Source organism: Cryptotermes secundus, unplaced genomic scaffold (genome assembly GCF_002891405.2).
Source record: "Cryptotermes secundus unplaced genomic scaffold, Csec_1.0 scaffold901, whole genome shotgun sequence".
NCBI lineage: Eukaryota > Metazoa > Arthropoda > Insecta > Blattodea > Kalotermitidae > Cryptotermes > Cryptotermes secundus.
The window spans coordinates 437,755-462,021 of record NW_019729906.1 but is presented as its reverse complement, the minus strand read 5'-3'; the positions used below and the strand labels follow the sequence as shown (position 1 = coordinate 462,021).

General features: G+C 36.2%; 1 protein-coding gene across 1 annotated transcript in view; it reads left to right on the top strand.

The window, feature by feature from the left end:
- LOC111865802 (dynein heavy chain 5, axonemal) overlaps positions 1-24,267 on the top strand; it is a 170,158-nt gene that overhangs the window by 124,843 nt on the left and 21,048 nt on the right. Inside the window, exons 56-70 of the mRNA XM_023854117.2 lie at positions 456-601; positions 1,820-2,035; positions 4,480-4,745; positions 6,368-6,536; positions 7,126-7,281; positions 8,579-8,734; positions 10,813-10,969; positions 12,504-12,634; positions 13,459-13,712; positions 15,203-15,393; positions 17,075-17,196; positions 17,378-17,546; positions 20,433-20,585; positions 21,411-21,637; positions 23,751-23,828. Of these exons, the coding sequence (XP_023709885.1) occupies positions 456-601; positions 1,820-2,035; positions 4,480-4,745; positions 6,368-6,536; positions 7,126-7,281; positions 8,579-8,734; positions 10,813-10,969; positions 12,504-12,634; positions 13,459-13,712; positions 15,203-15,393; positions 17,075-17,196; positions 17,378-17,546; positions 20,433-20,585; positions 21,411-21,637; positions 23,751-23,828 (2,591 nt within the window). The remainder of the gene's footprint in view (positions 1-455; positions 602-1,819; positions 2,036-4,479; positions 4,746-6,367; positions 6,537-7,125; positions 7,282-8,578; positions 8,735-10,812; positions 10,970-12,503; positions 12,635-13,458; positions 13,713-15,202; positions 15,394-17,074; positions 17,197-17,377; positions 17,547-20,432; positions 20,586-21,410; positions 21,638-23,750; positions 23,829-24,267) is intronic.

The window sequence follows — 24,267 nt, the reverse complement described above, 5'->3', positions numbered from 1 at the left end:
TGGGTTGCTGTCCACAGGTATCCTTTTGCAACATGACAATTCAAGGCCCCATACTGCCTGTACAACAGTTGCAACAATCAATGACCTGCATTTTGAGTGTCTTCCTCATCCGGCATACTCACCAGACCTTGCCCCAAGTGATTTCCATATGTTTGGACCACTCAAAGAAGCAATGGGAGGAAAGACGTTCCGTTCTGATGAAGAGGTATGCCATGCAGTGCATGAGTGGTTGCGCAGACTACCAAAAGAATTTTTTCTAAAGGATTTCATGCACTTTGTAAGCACTGGAGGACTTGCATTGAGCGTGGGGGAGACTATGCTGAACAGTGATACAGCTTTGTACCACTTGTGCACAATAAATAATACTCAAAAAAATATTTAAGGTTTTCATTTGACTCGCTTACGTACTCGTACATTGACACTGTCTACATTTAAATTCTGATGCCTGTTGATAGCCACTGTTAGAAAGCTGGGACGTCCACCACATCTTATCATGCGCATCATGGACTGTGTGTTGATTCTGTTTCAACGCAAATTGCATGCTGTTATTGGTGACACAGCAGCTCCATGCCCCAAGCCATCTTGGGCTGAATCTCTCAAGGTATTTTTATGGCTCTGTCCAGGGCTCCAACATACAGTCACCCTCTCAACATAGATAGTGTCTTACCCAGGCACTTGTGAAAAATGTATTTTTAGTTCTAGTCTGGATATGTTAAAAGTGTAACAACAAATTTGTTCCTTGGGATATTTGATTCCCATTAAAAAATGTTGTGAAATAGCCTTAATTGAAAAAAAAAATTACCGTGTTTTGGTGATATATCACTCTCTCTTACATCAGTTAGCATCACTTGCATAAAATTAGATTATTTGTCAAATGAATTTGGTTAGGTCACTAGTATATTTAAGCTGTATTTCTGTAGCCCTGCTACTAATCATTCAAAAACCTATACAACTTCGTTTTTTAGTAACTAATGATTCATGATCAGGTTCAGATTTTGTTCCTGTTTAAATGTATATCAATTCTTTAATTTTAGCTGATTTTGTTTCTATTTCAAGAAATGTTTTGCACAGAAGTTACAGAATTTTACAGGACAAATAGTTCATGTAGAACCATTTTAATGTGGTGTGATATGCAATTTTTATTACATTTGTTGTAATGTACCTGATATGCTGATAATTGCTAATGCAAAAATGCTCTTCTTCATAGACTACTTATGAGATGGATCCTAATTGGTATTATGCCAGTTGTTTGTAATAATTACACTGTTTTCTATTCCACTCTTCCAGAAAGGAATGACTGCATAAATTCTTCAGGCTTTGAACATTAACACAGAGCAAATTCTTCTGTAGTCAGAACAAATGAGCTTTGTGTCCCTTATGAATTAAGTTAGTTGGGTGTGAAGCTTTGGGTGTTCTTTGTTGTGTCTTGAGATAGGAAATATGAAACAAGCAGAAAAATTTGAGTTTTTGTACATGTATTAGGTATGTGTACTATACATATACCTCCTTTTACTGTTGTTTATATAGGGTGCATTGCATTTATGTTGTGTATATTAGTTGACATGCTTTGAAAGTTCTAGAACACTCATTTGCAATATAAAAACTTAAAAATAAATATTCAAGATGCAAAATATATTAGCATAAATAGAATTGTAATGTTCTTTTGGATAAATCTGTATGAATCTTTTGTCACCATATTCCAAATTATTTACTTTTTAATGGAAAATCCATGTTCACTTGAAGCAAAGCATTGTTTTTATAAAATGTGAGTTAGTTTATTTAAATTTTCTAATTCATGATATTCTTCATATTTCTTTAGATGATGGCAAGTACAACTTTCCTCCTCCAGCTTCAGAACTATCCTAAAGATATCATCAACAATGAAATGGTAGAGCTACTGCAGCCATACTTTGAGATGGAGGACTACAACATGGATACAGCCAAACATGTGTGTGGTGATGTGGCAGGTCTGCTGTCATGGACAAAAGCTATGGCTTTCTTTCACAGTGTGAACAAGGAGGTACTTCCTCTTAAGGTGAGAAGCTGATTTATTATTTAGCTATGCATAATAAGATATGCATATTTATGCACAAGGAGCAGATGCAGCTGAGTTAGTGAAGTGGTTGTGTGAATGAGGTTCAGTTTCTTTTCCAGGATGGTTGTAACGGTTCATTTCTTGTCCCTACATATGTCCAGCACAGCAGTTTCATGACATATAATTGAGTTAGTTAATCTATAAAGTTGTAATCTATTTGATATATTCGTAACACACCTTGCTAGTACAATCACTATTCAAAACTGAGTCACAGTATAAAGATCCTGAATATATCCTTCAAAACTGTGGCAGAGTTGAAATGTTTTTTATTGATAGTAACAAATCAGAATTTGCATTCATAAAGAAATCAGAAACAAATTAAACTTGGACAATGTTTCCTGCCATTCACCTGAGAATCATCAGTTTTGGCATTATCTAGAATTGTAGGATTAACTCGTAAAAACTAATTTTATGTTTTGATTTATATGAACATGAAACTTGTTCTCTCTCCTTAGGAGACGAACATAAGTTTATGGTGTTGAGGAAAGTATTTGAACATAAGACTGAGGAAGTCAGAGGAGAAAACTACATAATGTGAAGCTTCATGATTTGAACTCTTCACTAAGTATTATTAGGTGGATCAAATGAAGAGGATGAGGCATGTGAACATGGTAGTGAACCTTCATTTTCCATGGAAGATGGGGAATTTCTTGATTAGCTGATTAACTGTCAGCTTCTTAGCAAGAATTCCATGGAATTGATCAAAGTGCTTTTCATATTTATACATATATTTGTGTGCATAACAAAATTGTTTCTCCAGAAGCCCTATGTTTTTTATTTAATGAAGCATGGCAACAACTTTGCCTTTCATTTTACATATTGCCTTCTCACGTACCATCAGCTGACATAAATGCTGTTAGAACATGCAAAGAGAAATATTCTGTTTTATACCATTGTTTTCCTCACACTCAAGTCCAGAGTTTGCATGCACAGAAACATGGATGCTGTACTTCTAACATTGCACATAGCAGTACCAACCAACAACAAAAATCTAAAAGAGAATTACTAATAAAATGTCTCAGTTGGCAGCTAACACCTAATTAACACACAAAAGATATAGGAACAGTAATTTTCTGTGTACCTTTGTAAAAAATACCACAATTTTAAATATTATATTTCTACATTGTAGCAGTGTGAAACCAGTGCATGCAATTTTTAAGGATTTAAATATGCTTCCAGTACCCTGCATATCTGAAGTAATATGCCACCTAAGTCTACATATAGATAACCTGGGAAAAAGGCCAGAATTCATAACCATAATACATGCCAGAAGGTGAACTTCCATGTTCAGTTTTGTACCATAAATACCTGTTTTTTTTAATTCACTTAGTGGGGGGTGTAGTCCAACTGGTTCCACTCAGCATGGCAGCATGAAGAAGTTGGTGGAATGAAGATTGGCAAGGGAAACGGAAGTACTTTGAGAAAACCTGCCCCAGCACCACTTTGTCTACCAGAAATCTCACTTAACCAGACCCGGGATCGAATCTGGGTCGCTACTTGAGCTATGATGCGGCCGAATAAATGCCTTCATGAAAAGTATAATAAATATGGGAATCAAATTATGCAATAAGTTTCTAAATGACGTTCAGGAAGTGGAAGAAACAAAACAGTTTGAAAGATAGCTGAGATCCTACCCATTACAACATACATTTTACTCTGTAGATGAATATATGTCATGTTAAATTAGTGGAATGTGATATTTGAATTGGTTTGTTTTTATGAATCACTTCTGTATTGCATGGTAGCATGAAGGAACTTTGCTGAGATATTTATGTCACTTTCAGATGTGTATATAAGACATAACCTGTCTCAGTAGTTTGAATAAAAATGATGAATCAAATTGAAATGAACTGAGTTGAATATGCTGTCTAAAGAGAACATCATGGTATAATGGTCACAAATCTTTCATATACAGGATACCCTGGTTTTAATTCATAGCCAGTACACTGACTGAGGTTTCTGTCAGTTCCTCTGGGCAAATGCTATGTTATTACTTAAAACAGGTCATAAATGTGCCCATCCACATTTTTTCCAATTCACATATAGCTCCCCCCCCTCCCCATCCCATTCCAATAAATACTACATGACTTATCCAGCTGACGAAGCTTTAAAGAACTTAGAAATATGCATACATACATACATACATACATACATACATACATACATACATACATACATACATACATACATACATACATACATACTTTAAATACATTAAGAAACAGACATACATGAGCAGTATATTTGTATAGGCCCTATTATAGTAGTGTAGCATATATAATGATACTGGTTTAAATTTGCTGAATGCTCTATGTATTCAGTCATCTTAATTTTCATGACTTCTGTACTTATATAGAAAAAATATAACTACACTTCTTATGCAGGCTAACCTAACACTTCAAGAGGCTCGTCTGACTGTAGCAATGGCTGACCTAGCAGCTGCAGAACAAGAATTGGAGGAACGAGAAATGGCTCTGCAAGAGGTGAAAGAGCAGTATGATGCTGCAGTGTCAGAGAAGCAACGTCTCACAGATGCAGCCAACAGCTGTCTGCGCAAGATGACTGCAGCCACTACTCTGATTAATGGACTGGGAGGAGAGAAGATCCGCTGGACACAGATGAGCCAGCAATTTAAGGAACAGTTGGGCAGGTCAGTCACTTTTCTTTTGATTCTGAAGGATGTACGAGTCATGGGGAAAGGATATGGATCTTGGGAAAAAGATTGAGATAACTTAGTGCATAGCACAGCTGTCATTTTTCATTCTTATTCTTCTGTAATGGCAAGGTTTGAGCAATATTTATATGAACTGTTTTAGCATAAAGTGTGGGGAGGAAGGAATCAGTCCGTGCCCTTCTGCTCTGTTTCTACAGAATCCATATAGTGTTGTTCTCCCAAGTTGCCTCTTCCTTTCAGTTATTTCATGATATTTTGTTGCATTTAACATTTCTCTCATATGTTCTACATGTTCCACCCATCTAATCTCTTTCATTTAATGACCCTGTTAATAAATGAAGGGTTTGAATCATGAAGCCCCATCTTGTGTCATTTTCTCTGTCCTCATATTTCTCCTTCTTATGTTCAAATAATCTCAATATTTCGTTCTCAAACACTCCCAGTCAATGTTCTGCCCTTAGTATGCTTCAACATATGGAAATTTTCATATAGAGGTTTAACTGGGACCCAGAACTTTACAGGCAAGAATAGTTTCCATACAATTTATGTATTTTATACTAAGTTTTCTAGCATTTATATAAATGTGTCCTTTTCAGAAAGTTGAGGATATGCCAGTAAAAAGGTTCAGGAAAATGAGGTGGAACTGAAATTAAATGGGAAGAATAAGCTGCTCCTCTGAGCTGATGTAAATCTACTGGGAGATACCATATGCAAGAACACACAAACTTTAATTGAATGTAGTAAGGAGGTTAGTCCAGAAGTAAACGCAGAGAAAACTGATATATATTGCTGTCTCATGACCAGCATGCAGGGTAGGATCATGACATAAAATAGCTAAGAGATCCTGTGACAATGGGCACAGTTCAAATATTTGGAACGACTGTAATAAATCAAAATTTGATTCAGGAGGAAACTACGAGGAGATTTAATTCAAATGCTTGCAATCATTCAGTTCAGAACCTTTTGTCTTCTCGTCCATTGTCAAAAAAAAAAAAATTAGAATATATGAAACTATAATTTTGTCTGTGACTCTGTATGGGTGTGAAACTTGGCCTCTGACAGTAAGGGAGGAATACTGAGTGAGGGTGTTTGAGAACAGGAGAATATTTGGACTGAAGAGGAATGAAGTGACAGGAGGTTGAAGAAAACTGCATAATGAGGAGCTTCATAAATGGTACTCTTTGCAAAGCATAATTAGACTGATCAAGCCAAGGAGGATCAGGTGGTATCACGAATGGGGGAGAAGCAGGAATGGATATAGAACATTGGTGGAAACCCAGAAGGAAAGAGACCACTAGGTAGATAAAGAAATAGGTGGGTGGGTAATATTAAAATGGATCTTAGAGAGATAGTACAGTGTGGTATGGACTGGATTGATCTGGCTCAGGATAAGGACCAGTTTTGGGTCCTTGTGAGCACAGTAATGAACCTTTTGGTTCCATTTAATGTTGATAAATTCTTGAGTAGCAGCGCAACTGGTGGTTTCCCAAGAAGGACTCAGTTCCAAGGAGCTAGTTAACAACCTTCTGCTTACATATGCATACATTTATTAAAGAGGTAATGACATTTATTTTGTTGTTCTCATTACCACTGGACAGGCTTGTGGGAGATGTGGTGTTGGCCACAGGTTTCCTGTCCTACTGTGGACCATACAATCAAGAATTTCGTTCTGGTCTTATTCGTAGCTGGATGAACAATCTGAAGAGTCATGATATTCCATTTACACATGATCTAAACATAAGCAACATGTTGGTGGACAGTGGAATGGTAGGGAAATAAGAAAGCAAACAATTAGTGAGCATGTTGGAGCACAGCATCTTTGTTATGTACACCAGTGGTTGCAAAAGAAGATTACATGAACATATTTTTGTACTAGTATAAATATAGAAACAATTCTTACACATATATTGTTTTGTTTTGTGAAATGTAGAAGTATTAGTTGTTTATTTATATTACTGTAGCTAACACACACTGTATGAATTGCATGTATTGTAATTTATTCTGCCAGCAGACAATAGATAATAGATTATAATAGAATGTTTGTGACCTACTGTGAAAGTTTTGCAGCACAAACCAGAATGAAGGTGGCCAGATGTACAAATGTGAACTCATTTCCACCTAGTGTTAGTGGCCATGACAGTTCTGCAGCCATGGCTACTGCTGCTCTCCTTCTCTTCCACCATCCTGCTCACCCTCCCGCTGATTCCTTTACTCCTCCCCTTGTCATTATTGGTATAATTGTTATTACTTTTCCTGTTACTGTTATGATATATTTCATTATCATTATCAGATAAATTCTGGCTGGTTTCAATTCAAGGAAGAGAATTAAATTGTTAACTAGTTTAACTCTGTTCAGGTATCAGAATGGACATTACAAGGCCTCCCTAATGATGAGCTCTCCGTTCAAAATGCTATCATTGTTACAAAATCGAGTTCATATCCTCTGTTGGTGGATCCACAAACTCAAGGAAAGATGTGGATCAAGAACAAAGAATCCAATAATGAGTTGCAGGTAAGGTGTTTTCTGATGCTCTGATAGTTAATGACAGTACTTTCATCAATAAATACTATAGCATAAAATAAAAATATTATATGAGTAATGCACAATCTTTAGACTATTTGAAGTTCTCTCTCTTTTATCTTTCCTTTATATTCATGTCCTTGTGAATATACCATGTCAAGAAAAGTTTTTTCAACAAAAATATTATAGATTTTTTATGTAACACAGTTTCCCTCCTAAATGATTATGCTGCATATTAATAACTAACTTTCGAAATTAAGATCTATCTTACACAGGAATTCCATGAATAAGTAAAGTTGTGTGTTAAAAGTACAGTTTTGATGTAGACATTTGCTGGATGTATCCATGTTTTTCCACAGAAAAAAATTTGCACATTTAACCCATATTTGGAAGATACCCAGTTGATATCCCAATTGGGCTGGTCTATCCTGGCTTAAAATTTTCCATGATATTCCACAGTATCTCTAGGATAGCATTTAAAGATACGTTATAGCCATTTCCCCCAACATACTTGCATTATCATTTGTATTAACGTATCATTTATTCTCGAGAGCTACATTGACATCCACAGTTTGTAGCAGCCCTAAGGTTGGACTGGTCTTGTTCTTTAGCACTTGAATGTGGAATGAAGGTTGTGAGGTTGATTCTGATGGATTTGAATATTCATACAGTATATGGACATGGCTTCAGATCTTAACAAAAAAATGGTTATCATGGTTAAATAACAACAGTGAACAAAATTAAACTCCTAAACCTCTAATATTATTAAAGGAGAGATAAGGATCACTCATTCACTTCTGTCCATAATGCAAACACAACGTTTTATTTTAAAATGTCATTTACAATTACATTTAGTGTTCATAAAATGTCATTAGAATCACATTTTATGATATTATTTTAATGACATTTTAAAATAACACTTTGTGTTTGCTTTATAAATGGAAATAAGTGAATGAGTGAGATATTAATGCAGCAGGATGATGGAATATAATATTATAATATTAAGAGATAAATGTGTTAAAAATGCTCAAATGTAATAGTTATATAGTAAATGTGAAAATAAATGTATGATTCTCTGAGAAAGGGGAATTAAAATGATTAGTTAAACATTTAGAGTGTATAAGTCTGCATTCTCCCACTGTGAGACTGAACACTGGGAATTTTTGTCAAAATCATGGGCAAAAGTGAAAAATGAAGTACAAATTCTTACACTGTTATAAAGTTCCCCGAAAAACAATACAGTAATTTGCTATAGTGCCATTGTAAATTTTACCATGTTGTGCTGCAGATCACATCATTGAATCACAAGTATTTCCGCACACACTTGGAAGATAGCCTGTCATTGGGGCGACCTCTGCTTATAGAGGACGTAGGAGAGGAACTTGATCCTGTTATTGACAATGTTCTTGAAAAGAATTTTATCAAGTCTGGTTCAATTGAGAAGGTAAGTAAATATTTACAGATTTTCATTGTCTTATGTTAACATCATAAAGAAGCCTGTCATAGAATTAATAGATCAATGTGTGACTGGTTTCTTAACTTCATTATGTGATAAAGGAGAAAATTTCTTAAACCACGGTCTAAAGCAAGAATGGGGCTTGCAAAGTTCTACCTCAGGAATGACACAAAAAGAACACAAATCAGTAAGAGTTTGAATTCCTAGTTTTTCTTTTAATATTACGAGAATGAAGAAATGACAGTATATCACAACATGCTAGGTAAGAAGAAATACACTGTAACCTTATCTACTGCTCCCACAGCTAGTAAAATCCCATATTTATTGAATTTATTTTTCTTTTCCGAGCTGAACTCCATTGTAAGCAATGCATTGTTTTACTTTGTTAATTGATCTTTTATTTAGTAATTAACCCAGCGGCCTCTGTAGTCTAGAGATAACGTTCCCACCTCACGACTCATGGTACGCGGGTTCAAATACCCGGCGGACGTCGTCGAATTTTTAAGGGTGGAAAAATTCAGGGAACAAGTTCACTGGGAGGGACTTTAAGCCGTGTGTCCCGTGTCATAACTTTACGGCACGTAAAAGAACCTCATATCTCCAAAGGAGATCACTGAGCCAAATTCCAGGACCTTTCCCGCCCAACAATGGTCTCTAAGGCCTCTGATAGTTGGGGGAAGCATTATAGACACCGCCAAGCAAGTGGCCGAACTCGCTTGCTCGCCGGGACTGATGGTATGCACCATTATTGGTAGGGTATAGAGACTGGTAGAATATCATAGAGGGAAGCACAATGGACCAATACTGGTCTAAGTGCATGGGGAAACCCACCCTCTCCAATAACTAACTAACTAGTAATTAACCCACTTTTGATGTAAGAATTTTTCTGCTTCCCAGAACTTGTATCTCAGTTTAGTATGTTTTTCATTGAAACAACGATCAGTATTCAAATTTTCTTCTTGCTGGAAGTTGTTACTGTGTAACCATAATCTTTGGAAAATGACAGCAAATTAAACATGACCAAAATCATGTACTGTGACATCATAGTTGATTTGTTAGAGTGGTCTTGTTGCAGTGTTTATTTCATATCATTAATTATTTTAGAAATTAATTGTACTTTTGAGTAGAAACAGTTTCTTTTATGATATATGTAAACAAATGATTTTATTGTGTCCTTGTAAGAACATGAATATTTCTTGATTTAATTTTTCATAATCCAAATTTAATGAAAATCTTGATTTTCTCTAAGAGTAGGCATACCCGAAATGATTCATAAAATAGAGATTTCATTGTACATAGATTGCTCATCCAATTAGTACACTGTACCTGCCATTGCTGCCATCCATTGACATTTTGTTTCCATCTGAGTCATCTTATCTTACATATACTCATTTCTGCCAGTACCCCACCCACTTACTAAATGCATGTTAGAAGCCACTGCTTGGTATTGTATATCCAAAGAGCTGCTGCTGTGGAAGCTCTTTGGAGTGTAGGGTAATATTTGAGCTCTGAATAATGTAATGTTACTCTGTTTGCAAATCCACCATTTTCAGAATCACAGTACAAAACACGAAAATTCATTCACCTCTAATACACAGGGCACAACCTATGCAGAATATGCACAGAACTTGAGTGAGTGACCACAGTGACCTTCAATCTTTTGTAAATATGCTCCCAGTTATTCAATAATGTGACCTTAGAGAAAATTTGGCGGTGAGTGAATCGCAAATAACAACTACAGTGCATTAATTAAATAAACTGCCTCAGTACCAGTACCAGTTATATTGTAGTTGAGATAACATATTATCTAATTGAGGTTTTAAAAAATTGCTTTGAATGAAAAATTTTACTGTGATATGCATTTTAAAGAACACTTCTGATGGTTAATAAATTGACAAGAGTGGACAGCTTTCACACTTTTTACTAGATTACTACAGCAGATATAAATAGTGTGGCAGCATATGGTTACATTTCTGTAGATCTGTTGTTGTGATAGGGAATGAGGAATTTTGAAACACCATAAGTTATTTATGAACAAGAATGTTCAACTTCTGTCATCATTTCAGGTTGTAGTTGGGGACAAGGAGTGTGATGTCATGCCAGGCTTTATGCTGTACATTACAACTAAACTACCAAATCCTGCCTATTCACCTGAAATCAGTGCAAAGACATCCATCATAGATTTCACAGTTACAATTCTGGGACTGGAAGAGCAGCTTCTGGGTTAGTAAGCCATCTTGCTACTGAACAAGTTATTAAGCATTCTTCTCACAAAGTACATAAAGTGAATTCATACAGAGGTTGTCATATCTGTCTGTTTAATCTCTAAAAAAACTTGACAGCTTAAATTAAAATTAGTATTGGGGATTTATATTAAATGCCGTTGGGTGAATATAATTGTTTTTCATGTTGATCCAAGATAGCCACTGCTGTACATAAAGTTCAAACTTAACATTTGTTTTTCTCAAAAACAGCTCATACATAAATTTATATGACATAAAACACATTGATTTTTTTTAATGCTAGTGGGGTGGGACAGTCCCTTGTGCTGTGGCCACTTCTGGTCTATTGTACCAGCCCCAGATGATAGGTGAGGATGATTGCGGAGTGATTGGTGGAATGAAGATTGGCAGGGGAAACCGAAGTACTCAAAGAAAACCTGCCCCAGTGCCACTTTGTCCACCACAAATCCCGCTTAACCAGACCCAGGATCGAACCTGGGCCACTGCGGTGGGAAGCCAGCGATTAACCACTTGAGGTATGGCGCGGCTCTCACATTGATCTTACTACAGTTTACAACTTTTGTTTGAAATGTGTTTGAATATGTTGAATATTTAACAGAATACAAGTTCAGATTATTTCTGCTTCTGTACAATATGACAGTTTTAGTGTCACTGGCATTGCCACAGGTTTATACTCTAGTAAATGAACGTTAGGCTGATAAGATGCAAAATAGCAAAGAATGCATTTCAAAAATATTGTAATGTGTAGTACTGTTGCTCTGCAATGATCATGGCAAGGAACATGTGTTGCTTGGTAACAGCTCAGTAAACGTGTTCCCACAGAAATGAGACACACATAACAGTACAGTTACAATGGAAATGTGGGTATTTTCTGTCAGGTTCACCCTGAAGCTATATAACAATGATCTCAAGCTGGCTAAATGCAATTAAGTGAAGTGAAGTGAAGTGAAGTAGTTGGCTGGTGAGAGAGAGTTCATTTGTCAGTTGTCAGTTGAAAGTCAGCCTGTGAAGAAAAGACTAGGAGGTTGGTGTGAAATGGCTGCCAGACTGGAACCCAGTTAGTTGAGAGTTGTCAGTTGAGAGGCAACTCTGTATGGCAGGCTGTGAAGAAAAGAGTTAGTTACAAGAGTTTGGCCATGAAAGGAAGACTTTGTATGTGATATTTGGAGTGTGTAATTCAGTAAGACTCTTATAGTTCCTGTGTTAAATCCATTGCCATGAAATGTCTAGTGGAGACAGTAATAGACTGAGGAAACTGGTCTGTGTGTGTCAGTGATCTGTAAAGTGTAGTTCCAAGTGGTGTATGCAAGTTTATCAATAAATCCAGTATTTAATCCATACCCAGTTTGTAGTCAAACCTCAAAATCATGACTATATATATGCTTTATTAGAGTAAACCTTTCCCATTGTTATTCTGTTTTGAGTCATGACTAAAATGCATCATATTTAAGGAAAACTAAAAAGTCTTTATTATACATATATGTTTGACTATAGGAAATAATAAATGTTCCCAGGACGTGTGATCCTGATGGAGAAATCAGACCTAGAAGCAGAACGTGTGGCTTTGTTTGAGTCAGTAATGAAAAATCAGCGCAGTATGAAAGAACTTGAGAGCAATTTACTCTGTCGCTTGACCTCCACACAGGTTTGTACAAAACATTTTAGTACGAAGTGATTAAAATAATATGTTATGTGATAAAAGAGTTCACACATGCACGTAATTAACTTAACCCTTTGCCATGCCATTTAATTTCACTTTATTCTGATGTTATCAAACCAGTTAATTTGAATGCTATATATACTTTGTGTTTTAAAAGTTGTAGAAGACAGGGGATGTTCAGTTATATTGTGTTGTATTGCATTAAATGTGGTGTTGTATTCTTTAAATCTCTCTTCGTTATGTCCACCGTCTTTCTACTGTTGAACACTTTATATAGCGTTTATCCAATTTTTATAAAGATTAACAATAACAGATTTATTTAAAATATAGAAGCATGGGTGAATAAGTGGTGAGATGAAGAAACAGAGATGGTTGGACACACGTACATGATGAGGACATAAAGTGTATTTGTTTTTAAATGCTTCCATTACCTCGAAAAGTACCAAAAATCAATCAGAAGTATGTGTTGATGACTGAAACTAAGCCTCTGATATTTTCATCAGGATTTTGCATGAATATATTGCCATCAGTTCAGTGCATTACATCACTGATGTGTCACAATCCTCTGCCATTACTGATTCCAGTAGCTGAGACACTGCAAAAGTGAGTTACTTGGTAATATTTGTTGTATAAATAGCTATTTAAATGTGGCTAAAAATGTATATTTACGTGAGGAGTTCTGGTTGTTCTTCATCCCTTAATTCAGATAGTTTGTTCAGATTCAGAGTTGGTTCTAAAATCCATGCAACTTCATAGGTCCTTATTTACACAAAATTAATATGTTACATAATTGTCACCAATGTTCACAGGGCTCACTCGTGGATGATGAAGCCCTCATACATGTACTGCAAGAAACAAAGTTGACAGCTGAGGAAGTAAATCAGAAACTTAAGGTATCAGCACATACAGAACGCAAGATTAATGTGGCACGGGAAGAGTTTCGTGCAGTGGCATCCAGAGGTTCTATTCTCTATTTCCTTATTGTAGAAATGAGCAATGTGAATGTGATGTATCAGAATTCCCTGAAGCAGTTCCTTAACATTTTTGACAACTCTATCACAAAGTGAGTATAGAATGTAGTAAGAGTAGAAGTGACCAACATTTTATTTTTTGTCCAAATGTATCATCTCAGTACAACCACAAAGCACTTCATAATGAATTAGTTGAATAGCAGATCAGGGACTAGAACAGAGAAAATAGTTTGGATGATGCTTCCAAGAAAATAGCACCAATTTTGAAACAATTCTGGATAGAACTCATGATATCTAAATGCCTATTGCAGAATTCTAGTCTTACAAATTGCCTCCTTAAAGGTTCTGTCTCAAATTTTCATTATCTTTTTGGTTAGAAATGAATATAGTTTCTTAGGGTATAATATCTGTATACACATTATTAAAATGAATGTATTCACAATAAAAGCTAGACAAAATCAATTCCTGTTTGTTGTGTGTCCTATGTTCAACTGTTCATTTTTCAAATATTGTACACTGTTGTCCTCATTCCACAAAATGTGTAGGTAGAACCATTAAGGTTGTAGGTGGTGTAATGTTGTTTTGCTAATGTCTTATTTAGATAATGCAGATTTATAGTTCAACAATACAAGTCAGTCTCGTTCACATGTCAGCATGCTGCACTTGTATGCAGATGGTCATAACATTGAATCCCAGTCAAGTGAAATTTCTATAGTTGTAAATATGTGGCTGTTGATTCCCTTTTTGAAAGAATGTTTTACTTAAGTACAGATTTGGCTATGTTAAATTTGTTGAACATAGCCTCAAAATTTTGCACTGTCACCATGTTAGTAACTCTTAACTGATAAATTAGAAATATCATACAGATCTAGTAGACATGTTTATGATCTATCTTCAGGCTAAGGGTCGTTTGTCTGGCTACAGTGATTCATTAGTTCTCACCATAAAACTAAATGCTAAATATAGATTTCATGCCACCACCATAGTCATTTTGCATTTTTCAAAACAGATACCTTGAAAATGTATATTTTTCAAAGATCTAATACCATACATAATTTCAAGGCAATGTATTAAGTGCCATAGTGTTGCTCCCACCTCACAAGTTTGTGCATCATCCATGTTGTTCTCATGAATTGCAAGAAATTTTAAAGTATGATTTTGAGGTGATTTCTAATGGTGTAATGTCCATGACATGTGATAATCGGTCAACTTATTTAGAAACTGAAAGATGGTGTGTGTGCAAATACACACATGTACAGCAGCATGGTGATCTCACAAATTTAGTTTGTATTCAGAAACTGAAAGATGGCATATGTGCACATACACACATATGCAGCATCATGGTGATCCCACAAGCCTAGTTTTTTCCTTAAGAAAGAAAAGTGGGCCAAATATGACAGAAGCTGAATCATAATACAATAATAAATTACTGTTGTAAATTTATGCCTGCTGACTTAAAAGTCATCTTGCCAGAGGGGTATGTGACTACATATTTCAAGCCCCGATAATTTTTTACATACATAAGGATGCAGATGTTTATGGGCCTTACGTTAAACAGTACTGATGATTGTATCTGTTTTAGGTCTACAAAGAGCTCCGTTACGGATGAGCGAATTGCAAACATTCTCAGCTACCTCACATATGAAGTATGGGCGTTCACACTGCGTAGTTTATATGAACGCCATAAAATCTTATTCACCCTTATGTTGGCCATGAAAATTGACTGTCATAAAGGCCTCATTTCCCACGATGAATTCAGTGCCTTCATCAAGGGTGAGTCAATGCCAGCAGAAACACAGCTGTGAAGGAGTGGAGGAAGACCAATTAGATTGCTGAATTTTTGTACATTAAAACATATAAGATCCATTGATAGTTCATAATGTCATTTGAAGAAAGTAGGAAGGAACTATATGGCTTGCTAATTGAATACTCAATTTGTATTATTTTACTTTCTCTTTCACACAAAAAAAATTCTCAAAATGGGAACACACAGTCTCTCAAAAGCTACCATTTTCAAAGTGTAAATTCTATTCTTTCTGAATAATTTCTGTGTTATCAAATGAGAACAAGTTCGCAAAAGCAAATCTGAGGCAGACTGAAGATAAAGAAGGTATTTTGAATTTTGCTAAATATCATAAATTGAAAGTAATTAGATTCCATGAATCATCATTAATGTTTATTTAAGAAAGTAATTTACTTTCTTTTGCCAAGGTATAGTAAACACTGATTCAAAAAGAAACATGTACCTTGAGAGGTATTGTGGGGATTGAAGAATACAAACGGATGAAACACAGCAGCTGCTTTTTTGACAAGATGATTTTAAATTGTTCTCCAGTTTCTCATACTATGTATGTATGTATGAAGGGGTAGGCCTACTCGGCCCTTGCACTTAGACCTCAGTGGTCCATTGTGCTTCCCCTTTTTAATTATTCCCTCAGCAACCCCACGCTTCGGATGAAGCGCAGGATTTTGGACATGGGGGCTTCGAAATAGTCACTTGGTTCCATAAAGTACTGACCCAAGTGACATAGTCGTAAAGAAGCTAAAGCCTCACATTCGCACAGGACGTGTGTGGCTGTTTCATTTTCTATCTGACACCTCTCATGACACACGCATACTAAGGTGTATTATTATAAATTTCATTGGACAGCAGTTACTTTGTAGCCAGTAAGTTCTTCTGTATCTTATGGGACTATGATATTGTGATGTGACACCTGAAAGCCAGAATTGTGGGCCCACAGCAGACGTGCATTGCTACATAACAACTCAATAAACAGGTTCCCACAGCAATGAATCTGCAAGGAACAATCGAAGTATTGTTGGGCTATAATGATGGACATGGTGTTTTCTGTTGGATCCAACCCAAGACTATATAACAAGAATCCAAGGCCAGATGAATTAATTGAAGGAGTCTCTTGAGATGGCAGCTGAAAATGATTGAGAAGATGGTAACTGTGAGTTAATTGAGTTTCAAGATGTCAGCCTCCCAAGATATGATCTTGGGAGCAGAGGAATTGAATTAAGGAATTGAGGTATCAGAATTATTGAGTGCAGTGGAATTGAAAGTCTGGCTGTGAAGAGAAGACTTTTGTGTGCTATAGTGCCACAATATTTGGAGTGTGTAATTCAGTGGCTTTTATAGTTCTATGTTGAAGTCCATAACAGACTGTGACAGACTGAGGACACTAGTGCCTGCAGCAGTGAACTGTAAAATTCGGAGATTAGCAATAGCGCTGGAATTACCTGTAGTTACAAGATGTGTGTATAAGTGCAATAAATTCAAACATCCAAACCAAACCCCATTTAGTCATCCCCACACACGATAATATATAAGTTACTGTTTAAATAATGTCCACTGGAGCCTCCAACGTGACTTTTACTATTTTCAATTTTTTTTGTCTTAAATGTGCGCCCCATTCTTAAGTGTTCTTGTATCTGTATTGTTTTTATACAGGCGGTGCCTCACTGGATCTGAATGCTGTTGAACCTAAACCTTTTCGCTGGATTTTGGATATTACCTGGCTTAACCTGGTGGAAATAAGCAAACTATCCACTTTCTCAGATGTTCTCACCAAGGTACATTCCTGTAACTTGTAACATAACTACCTGCATGCAACATGCATGGATCTTTTACTGTATTAATACACAGTTTTAAAATTGGATTGTTTATGACCAGGATGCAGTTCTCCACTGAAGATAATCTGCATTGAATTTGACATACCCCACTTTTGCTACAGCAATATTTTCCATTTTACAGATAGAACAGAATGAGAAGGACTGGCGAGTATGGTATGAAAAAGAACGACCTGAGGAGGAAGTAATTCCTTGTGGATACAACTCCTCCCTCGATGTGTTCCGGAAATTGCTATTGATCCGATCGTGGAGTCCTGATCGAACTCTGTCACAAGCTCGCAAATATATCATGGGTGAGTCTTTATATGTAAGTAAGGTAATCTCATAATTATATATAAATGAGAAAACAAAGGAAAAAGTCTTTACTTAACAATGTTATGACTAACAAGCCATGATAGAAAAACCAAATTTTCACAGCAGTAAGCATTGTCTAAGAGCAGTGCTTTTTATCTTGCAGTACGCAATGGCATATATCACATGCTTTTACGAGACACACCTACTCATGTAAAAACTTCATGAATGTGTTAAAATAAAGAAATATTCAGTCAAATTAGAATTGTTCTGGAGGCTTTCACATGTGAAAGATTGATAAAATATTTAAAAAATCTCCACCAGAGGAATATCAATGTATGTCTTATGGTTTGCCACAACAGGCAAGAGGTTCCACTTAATTTTTGAGTCCTAAACATCTGCAACTTGAAATAGAAGTCACTGCATCCAGAATACAAGGAATCCTAAAGGTTGTGTATTGGAAGGACAAATGAGACATGTATGGCCTTTCAAATATGCATATTCACTCTGTGGAAGAAAGCTTCAATGAAGCTGGAAAGACTGTGAAGCCTGTGATCATCAAAGACCCATATGTTGACCTCAGTGACAGGATGATGAGGAACTACTGCATAAGCAAGAGAATCTGAAAGTGGACAAAGAAACACATCTTCCATTTGTTAAATCTCACCATTTTGAGTTTATACCCTGTCTACAGGTCCTGTGGAGGAAATGTCACCAGCCTGATATTCAAGTAGGAGCTGGTTAGGGATTCTGTTCTCTTTCACAAAAGGAATATTGAAGTGTGTGGTCTGCCAAGATGCTGACCCAGCAGTTCAGACTCTCAGATGAGCTCACTTGAAGTAAAGCATTCCTTGCAGTAGCTAGTCAGGGGAAATGAGTGTCATGTGCATGTTATTTGTGCCAAATGAAAAGTAAATGAAAAACCATTGCCCTGTTTCAAGAAGTGTGACTGTGGTCTGTATATTGTGTCATGCTTTGAGCTATACACTTAAACTCAACTGTTACTGTGACTGTAGCTGTGTCTGATTGTGCTGAGTCCTACAATGCTAGGTGTATGACATAGTCTATGCAGTGAAGCAGACAATTCTCCTTCAGTCCAGTATCATACTGTGCAATGAAATTGCATCTTTCATAAATGAAGTTCTGCTGTCCACACAGTGACATGCAAATCATAATTAGGATGAAGCTGAATGAGGATAAAACTGTGAGTGTATATTGGCCAGACATCAAAGAAAGATATATTTATTTTTTAACAGAGGTCATTCTGGTCCTTCACACTATTTTGCATCAAGTGAATAACACCGTCAAGTGTGACAGATATCATATAATTACACAGAAACCTTAACGTGTTTCGGTCTTAAGAGACCACCATCAGAAAGTGCTCAACATATGAGGATGTACTGTTATACAGGTCCATTGTTCACCAATTCTACATCAAATACTTTCATGCTGTAAAATTTAATATTTGCCATTTTAAATGGCAATAATATTAGTATGGTGTAAAGAAATCCATGAAATTAAGCCAAAACATTATGATTGTTTTCATTTCATGAGGCATTCATTACTCCATTTCATTATTTTTGTTTTACTGTTATTCATAAATGAACAGCAAATACATACTTTTTTCATGTAACAGGGTAACAGGGACTCTTGTCGACCAATTTTCAAAGCATTAAACATTCTTCCATTCTATTCACAATATATTTTCTCAATATCTGTTTTTGTGGTTAAGAATATGGACAAGTTTGTAACAAATTCAGATATTCATGGCATGCACACTAGACGGGGTTTAGATTTACATTATCCAACCTGTAAACTGACTAAAGTGCAAAAGGGAGTGTTTTATAGTGGGATTAGGATATTTAACAACTTGCCATGTAGAATTAAAAGCTTGTCAGAGGACATTAAGAAATTCAAATATTCCCTAAAAAAATGTTTGCAGGTGGGCTCTTTTTATTCCTTACATGAGTATTATGAATGGAAATCAAGGAATGATTGTGCTTCCTATAGATAAATATTGTGCCTATTATTTGTCGCTTCTAGAATATAATATTATCTGTCTGTTTTTGTTTATAATTGTTGTGAATGGCACCTGATTTTTGACGTTGTTTGTTTCGGTGTTGTGTCTGTGATTTGGTTTGATGTGTTACTTGTTTGTGTTCTACAACTGTTAATGTACTACAATTATATGTGGCCTTTTTAAATGTCTTGGATATTTAATTTTTAACAATTTATCATTTTAAATGTACTTTTTATTGACATGTTCTACATCTCAAGGCAGCACTGCCAATTGTAGATCTCTGGAACGAAATAAATATGTATGTATGTATGTATGTATGTACAGAATTCAAAACTGCCACCTTAAATTCTGTCTGAGTACCAAGTAGAAGTTTAAAAGTCCTGCACTTAGAAGGTCATACAGTTGCAAAGAATAAACACTATAATAATTATTAACAGTAATAATATAAGGCAAGAGAGAAATATCAGAGTGTTGTATGGCTGTGTCACACTTTAAAATATGCCTTACTCTCATTAATAACTAGCAAATGTATACATATTGCAGTGTAAAATCCATAATTGTGTTAGAACCAATATTGAGTGTTCATACTATGAAGGAATGATACATTTTATCAATGTACATGTACTTTGTGACTCCTTTTTTTTTTCTTCTTCTTTTCGGTTCATTGTTTCTGGTTTTTCCTTTGAATAAACTGAAAGATATCATGAGACCGCCAGTGACATAAACTAAGCATTTAAAAAATTGTCTGTGGATTACTAGCAGTCCAGTTCAGTCCAGTGTAAGTTATAACCACACCCAGAAATAAATGTAGTTGAAACCTTAGTTTAAACCAATAATTACCATATAAAAATCGATTAATCCATTGCAGAATCACTAGGATCTGACTATGGTGAGACCATCATTCTTGATCTTGATGCGACATGGGCAGAATCAGAGCCTCGGACACCCCTTATTTGCATCCTCTCAATTGGATCTGACCCATCACCTCAAGTAACAGCACTTGCCAAGCAGAAAGAAATACGTAAGTATCATTCTGCTGGTTTACTGGATGTGGAGACCATTATCATACAGAGAGCAATACATATTGTTTCTACCAGCGACTGTCACTTCCATTCACCTGTTTATTTGTTGTAAACTTTCCTTAGCACACAATAAACACGTAAGAACAAAAAACAGTAATGAGGCCTGAAATGATAGAACAAGTTATTTGGTATATCAAATGGATAATAGGTAAAAAAGGTAATGCTGTCCCAGTAACAGACAGTGGAGTCTCATAGGATTGTGAAACATCAAGACTTGCACATTTTCTAGTTAATCGGCTCACAGATGACATCAAGGATAGCTAATATAATAACATTGTAAGGAATAAACGACATAATGAAAACTCTTAAAAAACTAAGCTTTATAAGACAATTGGAAGACCTGCTGTTTCATATGGGTGAGTAGTTTGAAGCATAACGTAAAATTATAGAAGGAGAACTGAAGCTGCTGAACTGCATTTTCTGAGATCAGTAGCAGAAATTGTACTCATATATCAAAATAAATTAAATATATTAGGTAATAAATTAATAATGATATTGCAATTGGAATTTCATATCACATGATGAAACAGTGGGAACATATTGAAAGATGTGAAGAAAATTGTATCATTTTAATTATGGCCCATGAGAGAGAAGGAATGCTGAAGATAATAAAAAATGGATTCATCAGAGAAGACGTTTATGAGGATAGAACTGACCATTAGTCCTAATCTACAAAGATGATGGTTATAGATGTTAAAGCAGTTTTACTTAGACCTGGATGCAAAGCTGCTGCATTTCTGGACATGTACTGTTTCTGTTTCTAGCCCTGAAGTCAGTGTCAATGGGACAGGGTCAGGAGATGCATGCACGCCGCCTTATAGCTGACTCAATGTCAGGAGGTGGTTGGGTGTTACTGCAGAACATACACCTATCACTTCCATTTTGTAATGAAGCTATGGATGCTCTAGTTGAAACTGAAAATGTGCATGACACATTCCGGCTGTGGATGACTACAGAAGTTCATGCACAGTTTCCTATTGCTCTCTTACAGGTAAAATAGATGTCATTAGTATCAAAGAAAGGGAGTAGATGTTCATTACAGAGAACAAAATATACTTAGATGTAATAAAAATAAAATTAGAAATAATCAATAAGAGCATTGGTATTGTATGTAATTGAGTATTAATTTTAAAAGTAGAGCTTGGAAATTGGATGGTTTCACTCATTTCCTGTGTGTATCATAAAAACCAGGAATATGTCAGTTACCAAAGGAACTGGCTACAGGATGGTTCAGCAACCAGTTCCTGGCAAGGTCAGCATTTTTCTGTTCACCACCATGTTCATACCATGTTTGGGGTCCATTAATCCTTCTAACCAGTGAGTATTGATGTCAATTGCCTCAGAAGTAAAAGAACCAAGAAGTCCAACCAGTAGTAAGGTTAAGAATTTGGAGTGTTATGTCTACTCCTATGTATGGCTTCATGGTGTTGTGCTTGGGCACAGAAAATCCTTTATCTGTATTATTTTTAATATGTCCATATTACAAGTTTATATGTTTCAGAGATTCGTTTCACCTCCAGATTTAGGTGACCAAATGTTTGAGTATGTTTTGTCCAGTTTCTTCACTAGCACGATAATATTTCAGGCTTGTTCAGATTGTGATCTTCTGGGCTGTGGCACTCTTTAGCCTTGTAAGTGGATATGGACATTTTGGAGGAACATGATCTCTCCATCTTCAAGGTTGCAATATGTAGGCTGAGAAATTGGCTCAGTTATATAGGCCAGTTACAAGAAAGGTGATCATTGAGATATATGACAGGGGTTAAGGACAGGGAGCCAAATCTGCTCCAGTAGGGACGGTGGGTAGGAAAACGGCCCATACAAGTGACACTATATTTTTTGTCACAGGTGGGAAATGGAATTTTGAGAAAATATTAACCTTTCAAGGAAACAGTATTGTTCTCATGAGGCAGAGTGGAATTACAAGAAAATATAGACATTCTCAAGGCCCATGCTGGTAGGAAGTGAGAAATCAGCTCGTTTTTCAAGGGACCAAATAGAGAAATGTTGTTTTGTAATGAAGTATTAGTTTGTCTTTGGAGATAATATTCTGCTTTAATGATCTACTAAGGGAGAATCTGTCCTGCTTTTTCATGTTGTTAGTGTAGAGCTTGATCTGTATTGCTTCCCATATGAACTGGTGCTTTTGCCTGAGCTCCATGACCAGGATGCTTGTGTTGCTGTGCTTGATACTGTGAGCCAGATGAATGCTCTTTCCTGCCACAGCTGACAGCTCTGGTTGATACAGGTGATAAGAGTTCATTAACCCTGGTTTCAATGAAATGACTGGATCACCAAGAGCAATTTTTTCACATAATTCCATTTCCCACTTGTAAATAGAAATATAACATGCTCCTTAAAGGGCCATTTTCCCACCCACCATTCCTATAGGCCCATATTTGTTTCCATTTCAGTATCCTCCCTCATCTGCTTCTCACTGATCACATTTCTTGTAATCTAATGGTACAGCCTGGCAGTTCCTCAACCTTCACATTCCAAGCCTGATGTTAGAGAAAGCATAATTCCTCTGAAACATCAGCATCCACCTGCAAGACTACAAGGTACCACAATCCAGAAGACCGTGATTTGAACATTCACTGCCTACAAAATCTTAAAACTCTTATTTCTCAAGCTTGGGGTGTATTGCTCTTTTGTGACTGGAAAGGCTTTTCTCTAACACAGTACAAAAATAAAACCCTCTCAGCTCCCTTTCTTTCCATTTTACCTTTTTATGAGTTGCATCTCCTTATTTACGGGCAAAATACACACTGGTAATTTCTATAATATTAGGCCGCGCCATAGTTCAAGCGGTTAGTCGCTGGCTTCCCACTACAGCGGCCCGGGTTCGATCCCGTGTCTGACCATGTGAGATTTGTGGTGAACAAAGTGGTGCTGGGCAGGTTTTCTCCGAGTACTTCGGTTTCCCCTGCCAATCTTCATTCCACCAATTGCTTCACAATCACCCTTACCTATTATCTGGGGCTCGTACAATAGGCTAGAAATGGCCGCAGTACAAGAGACTTAGTCCCACCCCACTAGCAATAAAAAACTATAATATTTATAAGGGAGAAATTAGTGTATTAAATTGTGCTATTTATTTGTAGATGGCAATAAAATTTACAAATGAGCCACCTCAAGGAATTCGAGCGAGCTTAAAGCGGACTTACCAGAACATAACACAGGTAAACATATTTTCTTCAGGTTTCTTTTAACACTAGGAAAAGACCTTGTTAGTAAATGGCCCAACAGAAGAGTACACAAATGTGTAAGATTTAAAGTTATCACAGTGGCGGTTATGAAGTAGTTATTCCTCATCTCCAGGCAAATGCCAGAGTCATATATTCAGATAGACCACAACTCCTTCCTTCCAGTCATTACCTTCTAACCATTTATCATTATCTTCCAATCTAAAATCTATACAGTTGGAACAGCATTAATGAGAAATGTAACTATTGCTAATTAGGTCAAATCTATACACTATTATATGAATAATAAACATTGACTGCTCAATAGTGAAATAATATATTGTGACATGTTGACCCCCACCTCCCCAGCGGTACGTGGCGGTAACGTAACGCTCGCGTTCTTACGGTAATAGGCGAGTTCCCGCCCCGCCACTCC